The 24,326-nt window shown below is 37.0% G+C and overlaps 1 protein-coding gene across 1 annotated transcript in view; it reads right to left on the bottom strand.

Moving 5' to 3' along the window:
- The window catches only part of tcf12 (transcription factor 12), a 154,540-nt gene that overhangs the window by 55,396 nt on the left and 74,818 nt on the right, over positions 1-24,326 (bottom strand). The window contains exons 7-8 of the mRNA XM_059359131.1: positions 20,468-20,603; positions 18,150-18,199 (exon numbers count right to left, since the gene is read on the bottom strand). Coding sequence (XP_059215114.1) covers positions 18,150-18,199; positions 20,468-20,603 — 186 coding nt within the window. The remainder of the gene's footprint in view (positions 1-18,149; positions 18,200-20,467; positions 20,604-24,326) is intronic.

Genomic DNA, 24,326 nt, shown 5'->3' with positions numbered 1-24,326 from the left:
CCAAGGCTGCAAAAAACGTTTTTCTGCCAAAACATTTCATTTCCGTGCATGAGAAAAACTTTTTATAATAGGCATAACTTCTGTTTTTAACATGCTGCTGAGAATATTGACTTGTTGTGCACAGCTGGGGTATAAAATGTGCTCAAAACAAGTTAAAAACACAGTTAAGAATGATTAAAATGTGCTGTCACTCAGCTTGAACTGATGTAATGGAAACAGAGAGAAAGCAGCCTGAGGCACATGCATGCACACACTCAGCAGCAGCACAGATTTCATATTAAAATACATGTAAAACTCATATTACAGACACACACATACTTCTTCCAGCACACACACACACATTCCCAAAGAGACGACTCACCGATTTCCCGTTGTAGTAGTACATTAAAGAGTTGCTGCCCATTCCTGGGACAGGGTAGGCGCAATACATGATAGCTTCAATAGTTGAAGTGATACTAAAACACCACAGCAGCACACTAGCTCTCTCTCTGGACACACATCCAAGCCGCTCAGAAAGCCTCTAGTAATTCTTGCAGTGCTGGCCTCCACACACACCACCACTCCACTCTCTCAGAGGAAACTTATGCAAAGCAGGACTGAGCCATTCTGCTGTGTGGGAAGGGGGGAGGCTGCCAGAAGGGAGTGGCTCTGTGGTACGGCCCTCTGTAAGCCTCTAAATGCTGAGGCAAAGAGGAAAAGGACGGAGGGAGGAGGGGAGGAGGGGAGGAGGGGAGTGGAAAAGATAAAGGGAAGTGGGCGGGACGGAAAACAAATGGGTGAGCGGATTTAGAAAGAAGAAGAAGAGAGAAAAAAATTAATTCCAAGCATTAAAAAAATGTAGATTTTTCTTGCAGGGGAACCCCAAGAAATTGGAGAAACTGGAAGTAAAATATTTCATTCTGAGGAGGATGAATGAATATGTAGAGTGCATAAATGTGTGATATCTTCTGCACATTTTAATCCTAATCTTTTTGTTTTTTTGTGATGATTAAACACAGGCAGGGAGGTAAAATAAGGCTCCTGGCTACACAAACTGCAAATTATTTGGTTCTTAGCAAGATAAAATAACTTAGATTTAGAAGTGTTAGATCATTCATCTTGATTTCAGAATTCATTTATTTTTTTTCTTATTAAAAGATTATTAAATCTAGAAATAAATATGTTTACACTTAAAATAAGAAATTAACTCTTAAAACAAGATGAATGATCTAACACTTCTAAATCTAAAGTTTTTTTTTATCTTGGTAAGAAACAAATAATCATCAGGTCACTCTGCTCGGGCCAGTTCATCACTGCTGGCAGCTTTAATTGATCTTGTTTTAAGAGTTAATTTATTATTCTAAGTGTTCAACATGCTTACTTCTGGATTTAATAATCTTTATTTAATAAATCTTGTCAAGGTAAATTATCTGTCCATGCAGCAAGATCATTTCCCTCAGATTTACTGTTTGATCTGGTTTTTGCAGTGTACACATGGCTCACACACCAATTAGGGGTCATTAGTGTGAGACAAAAACAACAACAACAAAAAAACAACCTTATTTTTCTCCTCTCTCCTATAATTATCATTAGTATTATTGTTACTCATGCATGCTTTTTATTTATTTATTTATTTTTTAATTTTATATATATATATATTCTATTTACATTTTAGTAGTACCGCTTTCTCTGCCAAATAATGATACATAATATTTATTATCATATATTAATACTTAACTGCTAGATCTATAACTGAAACACACACACACACACACACACACACACGCGCACACACACACACGCACACACACACACACACACACACACACACACCTACAGACCTACAGAGTCTAACTGCAGTAACTGCATTTTTATTTGAAATTGAGTTATAACTAAAAATGAACGCCATGATGTCTGTTTTATCTTGTGACAAAGTTTTACATTTCAATTTTGCTTTATTTCAGACAAATAATGATCTGTCTATGTCACTGTATTGTATAATTGCACCATAAAAATTTAAAAAAGGAGTCATTAGTGGGAGAAAGTGGAGACTCAACATGAAATAAATCCATAAATCAGAATCAAAATAGGAGAAAAAATAAATCTAGAGAAACTGTACATATGAGAGGTGATCTGAGACGTTTCTCCTGTAAACAGAGTTGTAAAGCAACAGCTGCAGGAGCCGGCTGGTGACGTCGCAACATGAAAATAATGCTCCATTTCCTAAACCCCGGGGGCCTCAGACGGGGGAGAGGACCGGCGGGCAGGACACGGACAGCCATTTTACCGTGTTTTACTGTCACACAGCTCCACATTACCTTTATCATGAGGGAGGAGGGGGAGGCTGAAGGAGAGGAGGAGAAAGGAGAGGAGGAGAGGAGAGATATTCCAGAGAGAGGAGCCTTTCATGTGTGCCACTCCAAGCTTCCTGCACTAAACACAGGCCTGAAGACTCATTGAGAACATTATTGTTACTGAGAGATGAAAGCTTCCACTTCCCAGAGAAAACTAGCCCTTTATTATGTTTTTTTTTCCTTTTAGTGCTGTTATTATTTATCCTCCCTCCCTTTCTTCTCTAGGACTCTTTTAAACTCGTCCAAAAACACTGGCTCTACATGCGGTTACTGCTTTAAACCTGGCGCTGTTTCAAGTTGATGCTTTAAGGAATAAAATGGGCATGATGGAAGTGTTTGAAGGAGCCTAAAACAAGTCCAGACAGCAGCGTGAGCACATGAAAGCAGCATTCATTCATTTAGGAAACCATGCACACAGCTGAGTCAGGACCTTTCTGTTAATAGCAACTCTGCAGGAGACGCAGGGAGAATGTTGGTGCATTTCAAGTGGTGCAAAGGTTTTTTTTTTTAAATTAAACTGAATAAATAACTAAAAGAAAAATCAGTGCATCAGCATCTGTGTTCAGGATATTCAGGAGGTGAGAGTTGAAGGAACAGGACAGGTGGATCCTGGTGTAGAGAAACAGGAACAGGAAGTTAGTTTGTGTGATTTGTCTTGTTTACCAACATGATCAGCTGTGAATGACACAGTGAGCTCATAGAGGCAGTTAAAGAGTTAAAGTTAACCCTTTATAACCAGTGGTGCACTGCAAAAAAAAACAAGATAAAAACAGTAAATCTGAGGGAAATGATCTTGCTGCATGGACAGATAATTTCACTTGACAAAATGTCTTAAATTAAGATTATTAAATCTAGAAATAAGCATGTTGAACGCTTAAAATAAGAAATTAACTCTGAAAAACAAGATAAATTATCCAACACTTCTAAATTTAAGGTTTTTTTTATATCTTGGTAAGAACCAAATAATTTGCAGTGTAATTTGTTGCATGATTATCCCTCTTGTTGTTCTTGTTGCTCGAAAATGCCAGTTTCCCGCCTTTCTCCTCTTGTTTATTATGATGTAATAGGTAAACAGAAAGGCGCCGTATTAACCCGCTGAAACGACGCATATCGCCACCTAGTGGTGAGGAAGAGAACACGTTCCCGTCAGTTATTAGATTTTCTTAGTTGCGTGTAAACTGGGACAAAGACAGAATTTTTAAGCATAGCTCGATTATAATGTTCATGTAAACGCACTGATTGAGGCGGGGGTGCTTATACTGCAGCCAGCCACCAGGGGGCAATCAACATGTTTTAGCATCAAAGATATATCATAAGAGATTCATTTAAGAGCTGATATTTAGACATTTTTCATGTTTTCTTGATAATAACCAAAATCATTATCAAGAAAAAACATGACATGAAAATGGCTAGATATCAGCTCTTCATTATTTAATGGTCTAATATTTTTCCATGACTGTATTATTCAACTAATATTTTCATCATAGCTTATGAAAATCTTAAAAAGCCTTAACCTAAACATTTTGCCAACTTCAAGTCTAGTTTTGAGTTTCCCTAGCTAGACTAGCATTCAATTACAAACTCCAAAATCATATTAATGCAAATGTTGACCAATTAGTCATGTTGGTAGACTAATTTAGACTTAGTAGGCCGTTTTATTTTCATTCATTCATTTCATACAGTTTGTGGCTCAATTCCGACAATTTTTCTCTTATTTCGGCCAACAATGGCTCTTTTGTTAGTAAAGGTTGTCGACCCTGTTCTATGGTATCAAAATCCATCCATTCTCGTCCGCTTATCCGGGCCGGGTCGCGGGGGCAGCAGGCTAAGCAGGGCATCCCAGGCGCCCCTCTCCCCAGCCACAACGTCCAGCTCCTAAATAACTAAATATAAAAGTATGAAACTGCTGATTGCCTGTTTGTGGGCTGTTCTGTCTGAGGGGGATCACAGGGTGGGACTGTGGAAACCTCTAGTCCGGGACCTGAAGCCCCGCCCACCTGTTCACACCACGCCACCTCTCCAAACACTCGAGTCATCACAAGGTGCTTTTCTTGGGATTTGTTTGGGTGTTGAAAAACACAGAGCAAATCCACAGGCTGAGGTCACCCCATCCCACTGTGGATTTAGAGATGATGTCATCAGACAGGAAGATTGTTTCCTGTAAGAAGCTCTGGTTCTAATTAGAGCCGCGGAGTGGGAGAGTGGGGGAGGGGGGGGGCACGGGGGATTCAGATTCAGTCCTCACAAACTGCTGCCCGGACCACGAACACACTCATTTTATAGACAATAACTGTCCAAGGTCTCTAAAGTTCATCATGTTAAGTTAAAAAGTTGTTATCCCTCTGAACCAATCATGTAAAACGTATGTTTTCTTGAAATTATTGTTAAAAATATACCGTTTATTGTAAAAAGAAACTGTAATTATTGTCTAGATTTAACTTTCAGACAAACATAGAACAAATTACAGTTTACGAAACTTTCTATTAGAAAACTAACCAGAACGAAGCTTGAAATTGTGTTATTTCTGTCAAAATCACTTTATTCTACACAAAATAATAAACCATTTGGAATAACTAGATCCTGTTAAAAACATTAAAGTCTGCTCCTCAGAGACACTGAAGACATGATTGATTCTGCTGAGACCAAAGGTCACATGACAAATATTCACTGAGAATCAGTTTACACAGACTAGAGAGGAGAAGACAGGAGAAGCTGTAAAAATAAAAAGGGAAACCTGTCCGACCCTGCTGAGTGGCGCACACACACACACACACACACACACACACCGCATCACATCGCATCAGGGTTTACACATGACTGCTGATACATGATCTAAAAATTGCATTAACTACAAAAATTTGCCTTGTATTTCTTCATTGTGTTGAATAGTGAAGACAAGAAGAATATAAATTATAAGTTTATTTGAAAGGAAATTATTCTAGAAAAATATATCTAGATAGTGATGAGGTAAAAAAACAAACAATTATATTAATAACTTATATATTAATTATCAATTATAACAATATATATTAATTATCAATTATAACAAAATCAATCTGAAAATGTTTATTCACTGAAAACAAAATATAAAAGCTGAAAGAAGACAACAACATTATAGTTACTGCTCTCTGTTTATCATTACTATTAGAACATTTTACAGCAATAGAAATAAGAGAATAAGTGGCATATCATTTAGTTAAAAAACATTAAAAAAAACTTTAAAGCAGTTTTTTTTTCAGTTTTACCCTTTGCTAGTTACTGCAGTTAGACTTTGTAGGGCAGAATAGACTAAAGTCGTTTCCACTAAACTCTCGACTGACCATTTTTGGTGTAACCTCAGAAAACATTTCTATGACTTCCTGTCAACACAAGGTTATGGCATTTTCCTCCTTATTAGCGCGGCGATTGATTTTGTCGAACTGGAAGAATAAATACTGCTCCACACACCTACACACATCTCATCAGGAGTATTATGCAATCTTAAACTAGAAAAGATCAGGTTTAGTGTTAATGGTGCTCTACAGAACTTTCACAAGACATGGGGTGACTTTATTGGATTTGTAAAGCAACTTGATGGTCTTCATTTAAAGTGATAAACCTCCAGCTGATCCATTATTACTTCAGCTTCTCTGGTTGAGGACGACTGACTCTATGCACAACTGGACCTTAAGCCCTTTTCTGTGTTTATATTTCTTTTGTACTTGCCTAATCTATGGATGTATTGAATAAAATTATGTGTGCTCAGACAGCTGATATAATTATGCATCCAAGGATAATTTTGAAAAAAAAGAAGAAGTTTAAATGAAGTGGACACTACTGGAGATGTGGGACTGTTGACTGCAGCTGTTTAACAAAACCTCCTCTTTAAATTCCAACAGATCTCATAAAACTCATAAAACTGAGCCGGCACATTAGTTCGTCCCGCCAGAGTAAAGACAATAAGGAGAGAAAACGGAAGAAATAAAAAGTATTCTGGGATGTAAGGCATGTGTTTAAAATAACACAAGGAGAAAGGAGAAAAATAAATGTTTTAGTTTTTTATTTTTATTTTTTATTATTATTATTATGATTATCATGATATCCCTGTATTGTATTGTTATCTATTTTTTTTTGCAATTCTGAGAATTTAAGGTCATGTTGTTGTTAAATATTTTGTTATGGTAAAACCAGCCAAACAAACTAACGTCAATGCACTTATTCATTCATTTAAGATGATTTTTTATTGTTTTTATTATTCTTAAATGTCATGTAAACACAAGTTTCCTGCGTGCATGTGTTTAATCTTCAACTATTTGAAACATGAAAACTACATTTTTATTTCCTGAGGTTTTTGTGAAAGAAATGTTCATAACTTGTTTTAAATGTTGTGGAGTTCAGATGTTGATGATCATTAAGCCGCAATGTTTTAACATTTCTGCCAATTATAAAGTTGCTTTGGTGCCTTTTTTCAGTCACGTTTACAAGGCTGCAGGAACCTCGACACAGATTAATAATGTTCCACAGCGGCCTTTAAACAACAGCAGTAAATATATAACTACATCCATTAGTCAGCAGCAAAATAAAACTCTCAGCATTTGTTTGACATCTGTCCTAAACCGTTTTCTGGAAAAACTAAAAACCCTGAAAGCTGCAAATATTAATTTTTCGTGACAAACAGCACATTTTGTTTACATTCTGATGTTCACTCAAACAGATTTATGGTTGTTTTACATTTTAACGTTAATGTGACGATGAAAATCAGAATCAGAGTGTGAGACAGATGACGGAGAGATCCAGTGGTGGGAAAGAAAGTGAGAATTATTTCTTCAATTAATTAACCCTCTGGAGTCCATCTATTTATTGAAAATACATGTTTTATTTACAGTAATAACTTTATTTATATATGATATGTAGACAAGCTGAGAAAGCCAGTTAAAGGTCAATCAAAGGAGCTTTCACAGTGTGACATTTATGTTTCAAGACCATTTTTTTTAAATGTGAATTTTCTTTCTACAATGAAAACTATTACTATTTTTAATTTACGTGCAAATACACTGTTTTGTAGTTTCATTATCTATTATTTTTTCTGCTGCGTAACATTTAACCATTTTTTCTTATCAAATTTCATTCAGAATTTGTTCTTTATACATTGCTAAAAACCATTATATTTGAATATATTCTATTAAATTATACATTTTTAAAGAAATGTATATTTATTTTATAAAGTTGATTAAATATATATTGTATATAAGTGTGGGGGAACCATGACATTCTTATCTGGACGCATTACGGTGATGAATTTGTGAATCAAAAATATGCTCAAAAATATAGAAAATATTATTTTAACACAAAATAATGAATTGTGCCTCATTACGGCTATATTGTTCATTCATATAAATGTGAAATATATTTAGTTTAATAAAGTATGTCCTTATAATCTTCACAGACATAATAAACTACTATTATAAACTATTATAGCACCATTATCACCATCACAGACTGCTGTGATTTATCCCTCAAACATAGAAACACTTTACGTGACCTTCCAGGACCTGAGGACCTTCCAGGACCTTCCAGGACCTGCGAGCCTCACATCGCCTGCTTTAGATGCTCTCTAAACGACAAACAGTCGTACTCAGTGATTGTTGACAGGCTTGTCCTTCAGCCTGCCAGACGTCTAGAGATCCAGGTTTGCATTAACGCTGTAAACTCACGAACATGAATAATTTACAACAGGCCAGAATGAGACTAACGACTTTAATCTGAGCATTATTTTCCTGCTCGTTGTCCTTTTAACTCCTTGCTCTCCCTGCAGATGAAAGGGGGTCCGGCCTCTGCTGCTCTGTCTCTTCCTTTATCTGCAGCCTCTAATGTCAGTGGGAAGTTTCAGCAACCCAAACAAAGATAAACACAAAGAACAGAGTCCCAGAGCTGCTCAGCATCACCCTGTCAGAGACGCTGTCTATCTGATCAGCCATCTGACCAGGCTGGGCAAGGGTCAGAAAATAAAACACTCTGAAATACTGCTTCCTGCCAGCTACACAGGCTAGAAACTACTACTGACATGTGGAATACACACTATTTACTCTGTAGTACACATGTTCATGTACAAAACGAGCTATGGGGCAAGGCGGTTGGACAGATATAACAGACTCCCTGGAGTTACCCTCAGAGATAAATAAAGTACTTTTGAGTTTTAATTGAATTGAATAGAAAAATATATATAAAATTACCCCCAAAAAAGTAAAATTACTCCCCAAAATATGTAAAATAACCCTGAAAAATATGTAAAAATTAGCAATTTTTAAAAAATGATTCCAAAAAACATGTAAAATTACAAGAGATGTAAAATTATACCAAAAAAGTCTGTAAAATTACATCAAAAAGTAAAATTACCAAGAGAATATGTAAAATTACTCAGAAAATTATGTAAAAATTATCTTTTTTATTATTCCATAAAAATATGTAAAATTACAAAAGAGATGTAAAATTATCCCAAAAAATATGTAAGATTACATCAAAAAAGTAAAATTACCCCCAAAAATATGTAAAATTGCCCAGAAAATATGTAAAATTACCCAGAAAAATATGTAAAATTTACCAATTAAAAAAAAAAATTATTCCCAAAAATGTTTTAAATGACAAAAGACATGTAAAATTATCCCCAAAAAATATGCAAAATTACCCCCCAAAAAAGATGTAAAATTATCAAAAAAAGATGTAAAAATTACCAAAATGTTTTTTTTTATTACCCCAAAAAAGATGTAATATAACCCCAAAATATGTAAAATTACAAAAAAGATGAAGAGCCGGATCACTCGGACCCCCGTCAGGCCTCTGAGACGTTCAGACTGGAGGTGAAACATCACAGAGATATTCATATCTGCTACTGAAATACCATTTATCTATGTTTCTACTGTAAAACCCACACAGGACAAACTGAATAAACAGATTTATATACAGATCAACCACCACATCCATCAAGAGCCACACACCTAAAATAAATGCTGTTTCAGGCTTTTTAAAAAATATTTCTACATTTCACTCCCTGTGGCCTTCACTGTAATATAAAAGCTGTGAATGATCTCGCTGCTGGCTTGATTAATGACAAGCAGAACAGAACATTCGCTGCTGTTTCAACACTCTTTGGAAAGTCTGAGCAGAACGATCATCATGTCATGTTTTCCTCTCTTGACCTGCCTTGTTTCATCACACAGTGTTTGGAACTGGCTGCACAGTGAAATAACGACCCTGGATGGAGGTGCACGGTGCCGCCTGGTGACTCACAAACAATTATAAATACACTTTTTTTTGGTAAATCAGTACTGAGTTTCCAGGATGGGATGGAAAATACATGCATGTGCAGTTATTTTTACTCCTGAACGCCTCCAAGTGTGGAAGATACATGCATTTGTTGAGCATGTGCAGCTTCACACTAAGGCTGGGCGATATATCGATTTAAAAAATATATTGATATATTTTTAAATGTGATATGGAACTAGACCATATCGCAAATATCGATATAGTTCAAATTTGGGCAAATTTACATTAAAATCACTTCCAGGATTAAATAAAATTTAAAAAAATCTGGAAATAATAGAATATAATATTTGATGTTTATGATAAGGACTGGTGTTGATTAAAAAAAATAAACTATGAAACGAGAAAATAATACTAATGTAGAATATTTCCAAAGCTTGATTTTGGAAAGCACTTGGTTGCATGAGTAAGTGAAACCAGAGTCAAATTTAATTTTGTTTAAGATATTTTTGTATTTAGATGTGCACTTTATGGAGCTTTGATTTTAAAAAAAAGGTTCTCCTGTTGTTATGTATGGATGGATGTATGGATGTATGGATGGATGGATGGATGGATGGATGGATGGATGGATGGATGGATGGATGGATGGATGGATGGATGGATGGATGGATGGATGGATGGATGGATGGATGGATGGATGGATGGATAGATAGATAGATAGATAGATAGATAGATAGATAGATAGATAGATAGATAGATAGATCATCCCCGAAGGGAAATTCGGTTGTCACAGTAGTCCGGTATTTAAGTACAATAGAATAAAATACTGAGGTAGAATAAATGAAAAAAACAATAATAAAAAACACAGAATAGAACAATTATACAGTATTTTTGTTCACTTAAATAAACAGTTTCAATAAAACTACTTGTGACATGTCATATTTGACTTTGACTGAACATTTGCTCTCACTTTGGGATAAAAATATCAGGATATATATCGATATTCAGTCGTAATATATCGGGATATGACTTTTGGTCCATATCGCCCAGCCCTATTTCAAACCTCTTATTATTCTGGGTGGCCCTAAAATAATAAAAATAAAATGCAGCCTGGAGACTTTAAAGATCTGAGGTGATCCCAGATGTTTATGTAGGACTCTACTGATGCATTTAATCCAAGCATGATGTTACAGCAAGGTCTGCTGGGGTTCAAAGGAAAGAGACAGAAAGAAAGAAGCGTTCTCAGCAGCGGGAACATTAGATTACTGTGATAGTACAATATTATGATCTGTTGTCTTTGAGCTGTTGAGAGAGAGAACAGTGTGTGTTTGAATGTCATGCAGCAGACAGCACTGCAAGGAACATCTCTGCTTCTTCACTTTAGGAGCCTGGAGCAGAATCCTCTTTCTTACAGCTCACACAGTACAAATCTCTCAGAAACAAGGGTGTCTGAGTGATCTGTCAAAAGCAAATGTCAATCTATTTTGTCATCCACACTCAGAGTTCTCGCTTGCAAAAGTCCCCGAGGGGAGAATCTCAGCCCACCACTCTCTCTCTGCTCCTGCAGCCACATCGTCAGCAGAGCCGCCGAGGAAGTGTCACATCAAGACGCTGAGCTCTGACAAGGGTTGGTGGGGGGGGGGGGCAGTATTTACACAAACAAACTGACACACACACACACACATTCCTGTACTTCTATCTTTGTGAGGGCCCTCATTGGAACAGTGAATTCCCTTGCAAGGTTATAATAGTTTTGGATTTAATCTGTTTTTAGAGTGAGTTTACTAGTTTTAGTTTAGTAATTATTTTTTTTAATCTATTTTACCATCTTCATTACGTATGAAAAAAGTTGACAAAGAGGAAAACGAAGGACATTTTTACTATAATTTAGGTTCGTTTTGTAACCACACAATACAGTTTCAGTTAATTATCATTATCATGTAACCTTTAACCCTTAAAACAAAGTCTGAAATCTCAAAAAAGCCTTTAAAGAAGTGAGGACCGGCCGAAATGTCCTCACTTTGCAAAAATATCCTCTCTCTGTTGGTTAAAAACGTGTCCTGGTCCTCACTATGTAGGAAGTACAAGAACACACACACACACACACACACACACACACACACACACACACACACACACACACACACATTCCTGTACTTCTATCTTTGTGAGGGCCCTCATTGGAACAGTGAATTCCCTTGCAAGGTTATAATCGTTTTAGAGTGAGTTTGCTAGTTTTAGTTTGGTATTTTTTTTTTTTAAATGCTTAAGTTTTAGTTTAGTTTTTATTAGTTGTAGTTTTTTGTAATGGGGTATTTGTTGGGTGGGAGATTAAAAGAGGTCACAGTAAATTTTGCCTTTATTTCCTTTGTCTTATCCATCTTCATTATGTATGAAAAAAGTGGACAAAGACGAAATTGAAGGACATTTTTACTATAATTCTAGTTAGTTTTAGTTAGTTTGTAACCACAAAATACAGTTTCAGTTAGTTAATTAATTATCTTTTTTTAAACATGAACCTTATTGTAACCTTTAACCCTTAAAACAAAGTCTGAAATCTCAAAAAAGCCTTTAAAGAAGTGAGGACCCGCCGAAATGTCCTCACTTCTCAAAAATGTCCTCATTAAAAATGTGTCCTGGTCCTCACTATGTAGGATGTACAAGAACACACACACACACACACACACACACACACACACACACACACAATGCCCTTGCAGCTTCCCATAAATATCCTACGAGATGCAGTTTTCGGCCGAAATGTCTGTTGGTTAAAAATGTGTTCCGGTCCTCACTATGTAGGAAGTACAAGAACACAAACATACACACACGCACACACACATACACACACACACACACACACACACACACACACACAATGCCCTTGCAGCTTCATAAATATCCTACTTTCGGCCGAAATGTTCCCACTTTGCAAAAATGTCCTCACTCTGTTGGTTAAAAACGTGTTCCGGTCCTCACTATGTATGAAGTACAAGAACACACACACACACACACACACACACACACACACAATGCCCTCGCAGCTTCCCATAAATATCCTACGAGATGCAACTTTCCCCCAAGAGCAACAAATCTCTCCCTCTCTCTCTCTCTCTCTCTCTCTCTCTCTCTCTCTCTCTGTCTCTCTCTCTCTCTCTCTCTCTCTCTCTCTCTCTCTCTCTCTCTCTCTCTCTCTCTCTCTCTCTGTCTCTCTCTCTCTCTCTCCTGTCAGACAGGTGCCCACTCAGCGTCCCTCAGCATCTCAGCCTGTCTGTCCAATGACAACACGCTTCGTCCTCTCTCTGCTCTCGGTTCATACAGTCAAATAATGCAGGAGCCAATTATAGCCAAGGTGTCGCTGCTGCAGAAATAAAAGGTAACGCTTTCACGGCAGAGCGATTCCAACATGTTTATCTGTCACACGAGGCAGGAAGCTCCACTCAAAATGTGTTAGAAATGATTTTTTTAACCTTTAGAGACGAATGAAGACCAATTTCTTGTCTGATTTTAGGGGGAGAGAGCAGGTCAACAGTAAATCAAATCAAATCAACTTTATTTATAGAGCCCTTTAAAACAGCCACAGCTGATACAAAGTGCTGTACAACAAATAAAAAAAACTAAAACAGAGCGAGTCTCATGCTGGGTAAAAACAATAAAAGTTGGTTTTAAAACCACAAAGGACAGATAAAACCAACTAAAACAGAGCAAAGGTTCGTGTTGAGTGTTTTTGAGTACATCTGATACTACTGCAAACCACTGAGAAACCTTTTGTTAGATTGTTTTTAGGGTTAAACCATATTTGCATCTGACTAACAGCCTGCTAAAGATATCAATGTTGACCAGCGATCCTGCAGCACTCAGAGGGTTAATGTTCCTGCCTGAAAAAAAAAAAACAATTCTAAACAATCCTTAGAGTAACGGCGGATAACAAGGATTTGTTAGGTACATGCATCACACAATTACAGCCACATCTGCAGTATCCCATGTCTGCACAGAGGAGAGTGTGTGTGTGTGTGTGTGTGTGGCTCAGAGAGCAGCGTGTCTGTATATAAGATGAAGAAACATTTAAATGTTTGCAATCACCAGCTGGCCTGTCTAGATAGCCTTCACATCCTGCTGCAGCGCCGTGTCAAAGCCTAAATGCACAGAGGATGTGCTCCCGTAAATATTTTGATTCAGCTCCATCATGTAGTGTACACACACACACACACACACACACACACACACACACACACACACACACCATGCTTGGGTTTGCAACTTGCATTGCCCATCTGATTCAGAACTCCGAAATGTATTTTTAGAATACATGCTGGAGGAAAAAAGGGGGATTTGAAATAAATAAATAAGAAAATTCCCAGCAGTAGACATAATGATAGGAAGCACTGTGTTGATTTTCTTCTTCTTCTTCTTTTTTTTTTTTTTTTTTTTTTTAAATCAAGCAGCTATTCAGGTCTCTGGTGAGGCTCTCACGCTTGCTTACACAAGCAAAAGCTTTGAGTGCATCTGCAGCTGCATTCATGCTTCTCAGGTACGCTGCAGCTCTCCACAGCTGCGTCTGGCTCCAGGTGCTCCTTCCCCTCCACACCTCCTCAGCACCTCCTCCCTCGCTGCTTCAGGAGTCGGAGCCAGCGACACAAACACTGAAAACCATCCTGAGACATACGGCGATCTGCAACAGTCACTTTACACGTTTTTAAGGGCCACAAGTAGCATCCAACAGGTCAGCTCACCTTTAGATCCTCACACCTTCTAACAGCCGCCAGACAACCTCCCACTCATTTACACCTATAAAAAAATCAATATCCTTTATTTAACCAGGTGAAAGAACTCATTTAGATCTAACCCTTTATCGGGCGAAGAACCGTATTTGGTAACTTCAGTGGATAGTTAACTGAGGTCCCCATGTCTCTCTGTTTGGTCGTAGAACCACATGGATTCCTTCCAGCTAATCAGCAAAGATCAGACTACCAATCAGTATGATAATAATATGATAATATTAACTTTATTGACCTTGACCTCCAATGTAAAAATGAAAAATTTAGAAAAAAAATCTGCAAGAAACAGTCGTACAAACAGTTATTCTTCACCACGCCATAAGTCGCGAAAAACTGCCCAAAATTTTGCATTGAAATGAATGGGACGGCCGGAAAAAAATGAGCGAAAAAGAGATTTTTAAACGTCTACTTCTCCGGCATAATTTCACCTAGAGACTCCATTTAAACTTTAAACAGTAGACACAAGTCTTGTGTATTGGTGTATTAATCCACGTTTCGATAGGTCATATAGTTTTTTATCAATCCCTGTTCAATGACCATGATCATTTTTGGAGAAATTCTGAGATTATAATGGGTGTGTATTGCACGGAATGTTCGTGTCACAGTGTGTGACATCATCGCCAGAGTGTAGAGGGAGAGAAGAAATTGTCAAGAAATAAATTTGAAAACTGCGCTCCAGGCCGCAAATTCCACTCTACAGAAATAATTTATACATAGAAACGTAGGAAAATTAGTTTTTTCCCTCACAATCCTCTGGTAAAGCTGTCAGAGTTATAGTTTGGGCGTAGGACACACAGATGATCCACCAACACCACCAACAGCCTCATTGGCTCCCATATTAAAAACGCAGGAAGATTTCTGAAAAAGGGAGATGTAACAGTTTTTTTAGATCGCTCTAACAAAGCTATTTTTAAATTTTTCTTAAAAAAACAAACATATGTAGACGTTCAGGAAGAACTCAGGACGCTCAAAGTGAAGTCGGATCAATGATAGGTATTATGGTTTGGCCAAAAATGCTTTCTGTTCGAGGCCAGAAATTCCAGTCTGTCCACCACTGTGTCGGAACATTAGCAGTTGGGGGCAGTTAATTCTGCTGATTGATCTGATTGCCTTTGATCTTTGCTCTGATTCCAGTTGCAGATACACACACACACACACACACACATTTTGAGGTTAAAGGTCATAGGTTGCTGTATAAATAAATACTTGAAAAGGAATGCTTGTTGTAGGTGTGCTCCTTGTATATTATATAGTATCATAGCATTACTAGTATTAATTGTTTGAAATCTCTGAAGAATCTCATCATAGTGTACACACACCGGCAGTAGCCCCTGTGGCCCTTTTCTAGTGAACACTACTGTAGTTCCTCGGGTTAAATTTGACTTGAATTCCCTCAGAGTAAGTCAGCTTCAAGTCCTTGTGCACTGGTTCCAGGTAGACGGGGCAGAACATTTAAAAGCCTAGCTCATAAAAACTGTCTTTATGTTTTCCTTTCTCTGTGTGCAGGTTAGAAGAGACCTACAGCCTTTTATTCAACACTACCATCTTTATTCTTTGCAATGGGATCAAAGAGTAACTGGGATAATTCCTGGGAGCTGCAGGGTTTTATCTCCTGAGCAGCGCTGAGTGACAAGAAGAAGCTGTATTTTATCCCGTGCTCCGTCACTGTTTTTCCCCCATCTAGCATTGTGCTGCTTGATTGTACTCTTATGAGTCACAGAACCGCACCTGCGCCCATGTGTTAAGTACTGACAAATAAAAGCCCAGCGTCCATTTACACAACAAAGAGATGTAACCCGCGAGGCAACCGTTCTCCGGCTCCCTCCCTCCCTCCCTCCCTCCCTCCTTCCCTCTCGTCTGACAACACCGCAAATATATCACTTACTTAAGAGGAGAGGCAGCACGCGGCCGGCCCTGCTGCTGCCGTCACACGCTGCTCCTCTCTCTCTCTCATGCTCTGACAAACTTCTTTTCAAATACAAATCCAGAAACAAAACACAAGCCAGCCTTTTATGTGGCGCGGCCTGTTCCATATTTGATTTCACAGTGAGAGCAAAACAGAGGTGACGACTATCAAAGCTCTGAAAAGGCAAATCCAAGTCTCAGGGAAATAAGAGAAACCCTTTCATTGTTTAAGCAAAGAGAAAAAGGTGGGATTTTAGTAAACCAGTTGCTTCTTATTAAGAAAGGAAAGAGAGAGGAGAAAAAAATCATTGTCTTGTAGCAGTTGTAGGAATTTAAAGCAAGGCTTAGTAAAAAGAAAAAAAAACCTTCAGCAATCCACCAGGGTTTTAACAATGAACATCTGACTTACTGATTTATGCATATTAATGAACTCCTGCTCCCGCTGTCTAAGCGAATGCAAGCTGAGCTCCACACTTCTCTGCATCCTAATGGTTTCTGCTCCGCCGGGATCATTACCAATAGAAATTTCAGATATTCTGTGCTATTAATCTCTGTCTGTCCTCCTGTTCGGCTACGTAATGACTAATTAAACATCAAAAGAGCAGAGCTGGGGATCCGCTCTGACAGCCTCCCTCTCTCCCAGGAGAGGCTGAGAGGAGGCGAGACTGTGACAGGCCAGCGCCGAAAATCAATCACCTCGAGGTGCACGTGTGTACGCACACACACGCACACACACATGCATGCATGCACACACACATGAATGCACACACACACATACACTCTACACTCTATGGACATTTCTGAGTAGAAAGAAACTAAAATAAAGGAGTTATAGCAACTTAAATAGAGTAATTTTACCACTTATTAACACTAAAATGTTGATATAAAAATTGAGTTGGTTCAACATAATTAACAACATGGTCTCACAGGAATCCATGAAATAGCCACGGATTTGCCTTGAAAGTCAGTGACTTGGAACAAACCAATAGGAAAAAATATCCATGAAATAGCCACGGGATATGACTGTCATTAACTTGCATTGTAGCGAAATCCGTGTCAGTTTCACGGAAATTTGAGTGATTCCGTGGCTATTCCACAGATTTTGAGTTAAGTCATTTAGCAGAAGAGAATCCGTGCCTATTCCACGGATTCCTGTGAGACCACGTTCAAAAAATTACACTGGCTCAACTTTTAAAAAATTATTGTAACAATTTGCATTTATCTTTTTAAGTAATTCCAACTAAGAGATTATTGAGTATTTCCAATGAGACTTTTATAGCTGAACTAACTCAAATAGTCAAGTACAACCAACATGATTTGTTTTGTCCTCTACAAGCTTCATTATGTTGAACCAACTCAATTTTAATATCAACGTTTTAGTGTTAATAAGTGGTCAAATTACTCTATTTAAGTTGCTATAACTCCTTCATTTTACTTTCTTTCTACTCAGAAAAGTCAATGCAAATTGTTACCTCAATTTTATTGAGAAGAAACAACTTAACCTTGTTAAGTAAAGGCAGAAATGCTTATCCAAAATCAATATATTTCTGAGTTAAGACATCTTTCTGCATTTTTAATGTTGATCAACTTCTTGAAATAAGTTATCAACTTAATAAACAAATAACAATGGACATGTAACAAATTGTATTTTTTTTTATGCTGAAAAAGACCCCTTTTTTTGTCATACTAACTAACCTAACTAATGAAAAATCCAAAACTATTATAACCTTGCAAGGGAATTCACTGTTCCAATGAGGGCCCTCACAAAGATAGAAGTACAAGAATGTGTGTGTGTGTGTGTGTGTGTGTGTGTGTGTGTGTGTGTGTGTGTGTCTGCTTCAGTAAGCTCACTGTGAGATCTATTTATAAGAGAGGTAGATGATCTTCCACTCACAGATGAAGGCAGGCCAGGAGGGACCTTGCGAACCTTCTTTGTTTGAGGATCTGTGGAGAGATGAAAGAACATCAAGTCAAAAAAAAGAAGAAGGCGACGAGGAATCTGCTGTAAACAAACTCAACAGAACCGTGCTGCTGCGTGCTATTGTTCTGCATGAAGCATTAGTTGTGATCAAAGTGGACTTTTCACAGAAACAACCTCCAACAATTTAAACGTCAGAGAGTTCAGCATTATTTTCATTTGTAATTGAGTGCAGAAATATGTTTTTATTTAACCCGTCTCGTCTGATTCCACTTTGATTAAACTCGCAGCGTTTACACCGTGACCTTTGAACTCAGGTTGCTTTCGTTCACCTAAAAGTTAATTGACAATTTTTGGTATTATTATTGATAAAACGATGTGTGAACTGAAGAGGACAAGTATGTTTTCTTTAAAAGATTGCCAAAAATACACCGTTTATTTTAGAAAGAAACTAAAAACAGGCATTATCAGTGACACTTAAACTTACTGACAGTCCTTGAACTGATCACAGGTTACCAAAGTTTCTGTTAGAAAAGCAACACAGGCTGCTGCTGTAGACCTAAAAGTTTAAAGGGGGTTTTTTGGTATTATTATCGGTAAAACGATGTGTGAACCAAGGTTATAATAGTTTTGGATTTTTCATTAGTTTAAGTTTTAATTTCGTTGTGAGTTTTTGTTTTCAAATTCAGTTAGTTTTAATGAGTTTTTAGAGTGAGTTTGCTAGTTTTAATTAGTTTCTATTTGTTCATAAAATGCTTAGTTTTTGATTAGTTTTTATTAGTTTTAGTTGTTTTGTAATGGGGTATTTGTTGGGTGCCAGATTCAATAAGGTCACAATAAATGTTTCCTTTATTTCCTTTGTCTGATCCATCTCAGCCCCAATAAGTTTATTAAGTCATAAAACCAGATAGATGAAATAGATTTCATATCAACCAAAAAGGTTTACGTATGAAAAAAGCTGACAAAGACGAAAACGAAGGACATTTTCACTATAATTTTAATTAGTTTTAGTTAGTTTGTAACCACAAAATACAGTTTCAGTTAGTTATCGTAAAAACCTCTAATTTTTATTTTTATTTTTGCTAACGAAAATGTTTTTTCAATTCTAGTTTTTGTTAACTATAATAATCTTGCTGTAGACCTACAATTAAAGGCCTGACTAGGGTTTTTTTTGTATTATTATTGGTAAAACGACGTGTGAACTAAAGGGAACAAGTCTTTTTGAAGGACTTGTTTGCTGGAGAGTTCAGGGCTCGACTGGGGCCCCTCTCGTCTCTGGGGCCCCAAACAAAAGAGCCCATAGAGGGCCGTTACAGGTAGCAACGACTTCTAACGGTATCCAGCTGTCATAGAGAGGAGCTGGAGGAGAATCACTTAATGACACGTTGTGTGATGTCATGTTGTGAACTTTAACCCCTCCAATGGAGCACAAGTACACTTTATAGTTCATAATTATTGCTCTCAATCAGAACATTTATATGATCTTGACATTTTTATCTGCGCAGACTAGTCCTGTCACCATAACACGTTTATTAGGACGATATATTCTCCCAGAAACTATCCTGATAAACGATAGTATCGTTGTATCGATGTTGTTTTAGTTTTATAACCATATTAGAGCATGATAAGTTTCATCCTGTTACACAACAATGGATTTTTAAATCTGGAGAATATTAAATATTGGAATTGAAATGTGGAAAAGAAATATTAAAATATCCTAGACAAATAAAACATAAATAAACTACAACCAAAACAAATAAAATAGTTGGAATCGATTTTATTTGCGTCTTGTGTGTTTTGGTCACAGTTTTGGTCATTTTGTGTATCTTTTTTTGTCATTTTGTGTCTTTTTGAGTCATTTCTGGTCATTTAGTGTCTTTTTATGGTCATTTTGTCTCCTCATTTGTTTCTTTTTTGGTCATTTTGTGTCTTTGTAAGTCATTTTGTGTCTTTTTTGGTCATTTTGTGTCTTAATTAAGTTTTAAATGTTGCAAATGTGAACAAAGGTTGCATTTATAACATATAAGAGGGTTAACACCACAGTGTTAGAGTCATCTCTGCCAAATATAAATGGTGCAGTAAACTCACTCCACAGTGGCACCAAGTAAAAAGACAATGTAGCTGGATTATCTACTAGAAAACAAGCAGATTGAGTGAATATATTACTGATCTAATACTGTGTCACCAAAAAAGATTCAGCCTGATTCCGTCCAACGTGATTATTTTGAATATTGTAATAATCTACACTTGTCCCTGAAGAGAAAACTATAAAATGCATGGTTGACTGTACTGACCGGCGGGCGAGGGCTCCGGTAGCGAGCGTCTCCTGGGATTGGCTGCAGTGAAGGAGTAGAAAGAAGCAGACGACTTCCCCGACGGAGTCCCCGGACTCGGACTCGCCAACCCGACCTCCGACCTCCCAGAGGAAGGCTGGAAGAGAAAACAAACACACAATATCAGCTTCTTTATCTTGTGAAATAGAATAGAATCAATATCTTATAGTCAGATTAGGGCTGGGCGATATATCGATACAAAAGATATATCAATATTTTTAAATGTGATATGGAATTACACTGTACAAAATGTCTGTAGATTTTACAGTGAAAAACTGCTAAACCATGACAGTAAAAGACCATAAATTGATAAATGAGTTATTTCAGTTTCAGTAACAATGAAACACTGTAAATGTATATATCAGCCAAAACAGGGTTTTTTTCATTCTTTTTTTTTTTTTTAGAAATACATTACTCCACTGTAAAATACACTGTCATATGTATTTAATGTAATATATATACACAAGCCACTACTGTAATTTTTGCATTTTTTCTTTTGTAAAAAATACTTTTTTTTTTTAGAAATACATTACTCCACTGTAAAATACACTGGCACCGTGTTTGTAGCAAAAATATACTGATACTGGATAATGCTGGATTTTAATAAAATGACTTGTGATATTTCATATTTGACTTTTGCACACTTTTGAACATTTGCGCTCACTTTGAGATGAAAATATCAGGTTATCAAGCGTAGTGATACAAAAAGTGATTCACTAAATTAACAATTTGAGTATATGTGTAACTATGTTTGTCTTATTTTGAAGGTTTAACTTTAAAAGAGTTGTTAGAACCACCAGATTACATTGGAAAATCACATATTTTAACATTTGAGACTTATTAGAGCCACCAAATAATAATTTCTATTGGAAAAACCACCAATTTAACAAAATAGGATAGTTAATATTTGTGTCTTCTTTGTCAGGTTTTAAATTGGTGACAACATATAAACACCTTCTAATGCACAACATGGGTCAAAAATGACCTTGTGCATTAGAAGCGTAGTGATAAAAAAAAAGGTTTTTATTCAAAAAGTAAGAAATGAAAACAAAAAAATGAGGACGTATGATGATCAGAAACAAGTTATTTGAGGAAAACCTGCAATACTGAATGATGTAATTAATTTATTGCAAAGATATAGAAAATAAAAACTTAGTCGGGTCACGTTTGACCAGGGGTCTCAAACTCAAATTACCTGGGGGCCACTGAAGGCAGTATCAAAATGACCAAAAAAAGTCACAAAATTACAAAAACAGACACAAAATTACAGAAAAAAACACTGAATTACTTTAAAAAGACACAAAATTACCCAAAAAAGACACAAAATTACAAAAAAGACAAAAAAATGACCCAAAAAAGATGCAAAATTACAAAAAAGACACAAAATGACGCAAAAAAGACGCAAAATGATCCAAAAAAGACAAAATTATTAACAAAAAGACACAAAATGACCCCAAAAAAGACACAGAATTACCAAAAAAGACACAACATTAAATAAAAAAAGGGCTTTTTATTCAAAAAGTAAGAAATGAAAACAAAAAATTAGGATGTATGATGATCAAAAACAAACTAATTGAGGAAAACCTGCAATACTGAATGATGAAATTAATTCATTGCAAAAATATAGAATATAAAAACTAAGTCGGGTCACTTTAGACTCATGTTGTGCATCAAAGGGTTAAAGTATCATATTATAAAGTACCATATTATGTTATGAGTGAGCTGGTTATTGTGCCACAGGAGGACATGCTGTCAGCTCACCACGTCATCTATTTAACCTCAACAACCCCAACAAACTGGGCTAAGAGGCCAATTAAGAGCTTTGGTCTAATTAGTGTAATCTGCTGAGAGCAGTGGAGCGAGGATCATGAGTAGTAGTTTGCTTTAAACTGGCCTGGTGTGAACTGGTGGAGGACTGACACAGTAACCATGGCGACCTTTATGATCTTTGACTCACAAATCCAACAGTGGCACATTTAAAATAAACTCCATATAGTGCAACAAAAAAAAACATAAAATAAATAATTTCTCTGACCTGAAAATGTAGGTCATGAAAAAACTGTCGGAGGCAACAAATGTGATGTAAAAGATAAAAATAAACCGTGTTCTGTGAAATGACAACGTGTCTCTGGTTGTGTCACATGACACAACAGAGCTGCTGCTGCTGCTGCTGATGCCTTTGTTCAATGATAGTGAATCCCTGCAGCAGCTCTGGCCTCTTTTATTTACTGGAGCTGTTGAGGGAGGAACGCTCCTCTGGATGCTTGTGAGTCTCTTTGTGAACACCTCTGAGTTTGTTTCATTCATGCAAAAACAAGAGAAACAAACCTCTGAACCTCACCATCCCACCCAGGATTGGAAATGTATGTTTTCTTTAAAAGATTGCCTAAAAAATACATCGTTTATCGTAGAAAGACACTGTAAAAACAGGCTTTATCAGTTACATTTAAACTGACTGACGGATCATAGGTTACGAAAGTTTCTGTTAGAAAAGCAACCGAAACAAAGCTTAAAAATGTGGTATTTCTGTCAATATCAATTTAGTATAATGTCATTTAAAACATCTCCAGAAATAAACCGTTTGTAATAACCAGATCTTGTTAAAATGATTCATATTCACTGAAAATCTGTTTACACAGAGCCGAGAGGAGAGGACCGGAGAGGCTGTTTACACAGAGCAGAGAGGAGAGGACAGGAGAGGCTGTTTACACAGATCAGAGGGGAGAGGACAGGAGAGGCTGTTTACACAGATCAGAGGGGAGAGGACAGGAGAGGCTGTTTACACAGAGCTGATAGGAGAGGACAGGAGAGGCTGTTTACACAGATCAGAGGGGAGAGGACAGGAGAGGCTGTTTACACAGAGCAGAGAGGAGAGGACAGGAGAGGCTGTTTACACAGAGCCGAGAGGAGAGGACAGGAGAGGCTTGTAACACCCGCGAATGTAATAATGGAGATACAATTTTTCACCCCAATCTGTATGAGACTTGTGGATACTGGGGAAAGTGTCTATATTTATTACATTTTTTGGCAATTCTTAAAAAGTAATGATTTCATAGAGGTGTAGGACTTATATTTTACAGTGAAATACAAGTAAAAAGAGCAAAAAACTCTCTGAAACAGCTTGTTGGGGTTCAGAGGGTTCAATACTTTGCAATTAGTGATAGCAGTTTGAAACCGTTGCATCTTTAAGCATTTCATATTATTTTATCAGTTTATCAAGGAGTCAACATTTCATGTGACTTAGTGTTATATCTGATTAGAAACTCTCAGATCTTGAAATCAATTCTAAACTTAAAGAAAGAAGCAAATGGAAGGAGTGGAGTTGTGTTAATAAGTTGGACTCCCAGTCTGGACTGAAGCCTGATTGCTTTGTTTGTGGTCTTGACAATGAAAGGAGCTTTTATTTAGACAGGAATAGAGGGATTTACAGTAATCCAACATTGGGTAAATAAAGGCATAAATTCCCTTTTTGAAATCAGTGGGAGAGAGGAGAGCTCTAAATTTAGCAGTTTTCTGCAGAATGTGAAGCTCCTCCCACTGAATGATCCCAGACTCAAACACGCTTCATACAGTCACCTGCACCAGCATGAACCATTCATTCAATCAGAAACTACAGCAGCAGTTTTATGAGGATTGGCGTCTTGTTGTGTTTTCTCTGTAAAGCCTTTTCAAACCTCATACTTTGATTCAAGGCTCACGGCTGCAGCTAAAGACTTTGGCTACAGTTATTAGTCACACATGACCAGTGAAATCACAGTGAAAGAGCAGAAACAACTGGGATGTTTTTATAAAACGCAGGTTGAACAGAAAGGACAGAGAA

Source organism: Centropristis striata, chromosome 2 (genome assembly GCF_030273125.1).
Source record: "Centropristis striata isolate RG_2023a ecotype Rhode Island chromosome 2, C.striata_1.0, whole genome shotgun sequence".
In the NCBI taxonomy this organism is placed as follows: Eukaryota; Metazoa; Chordata; class Actinopteri; order Perciformes; family Serranidae; genus Centropristis; species Centropristis striata.
The sequence above is the reverse complement of the archived record's forward strand: the minus strand, read 5'-3'. Positions and strand labels throughout refer to the sequence as shown.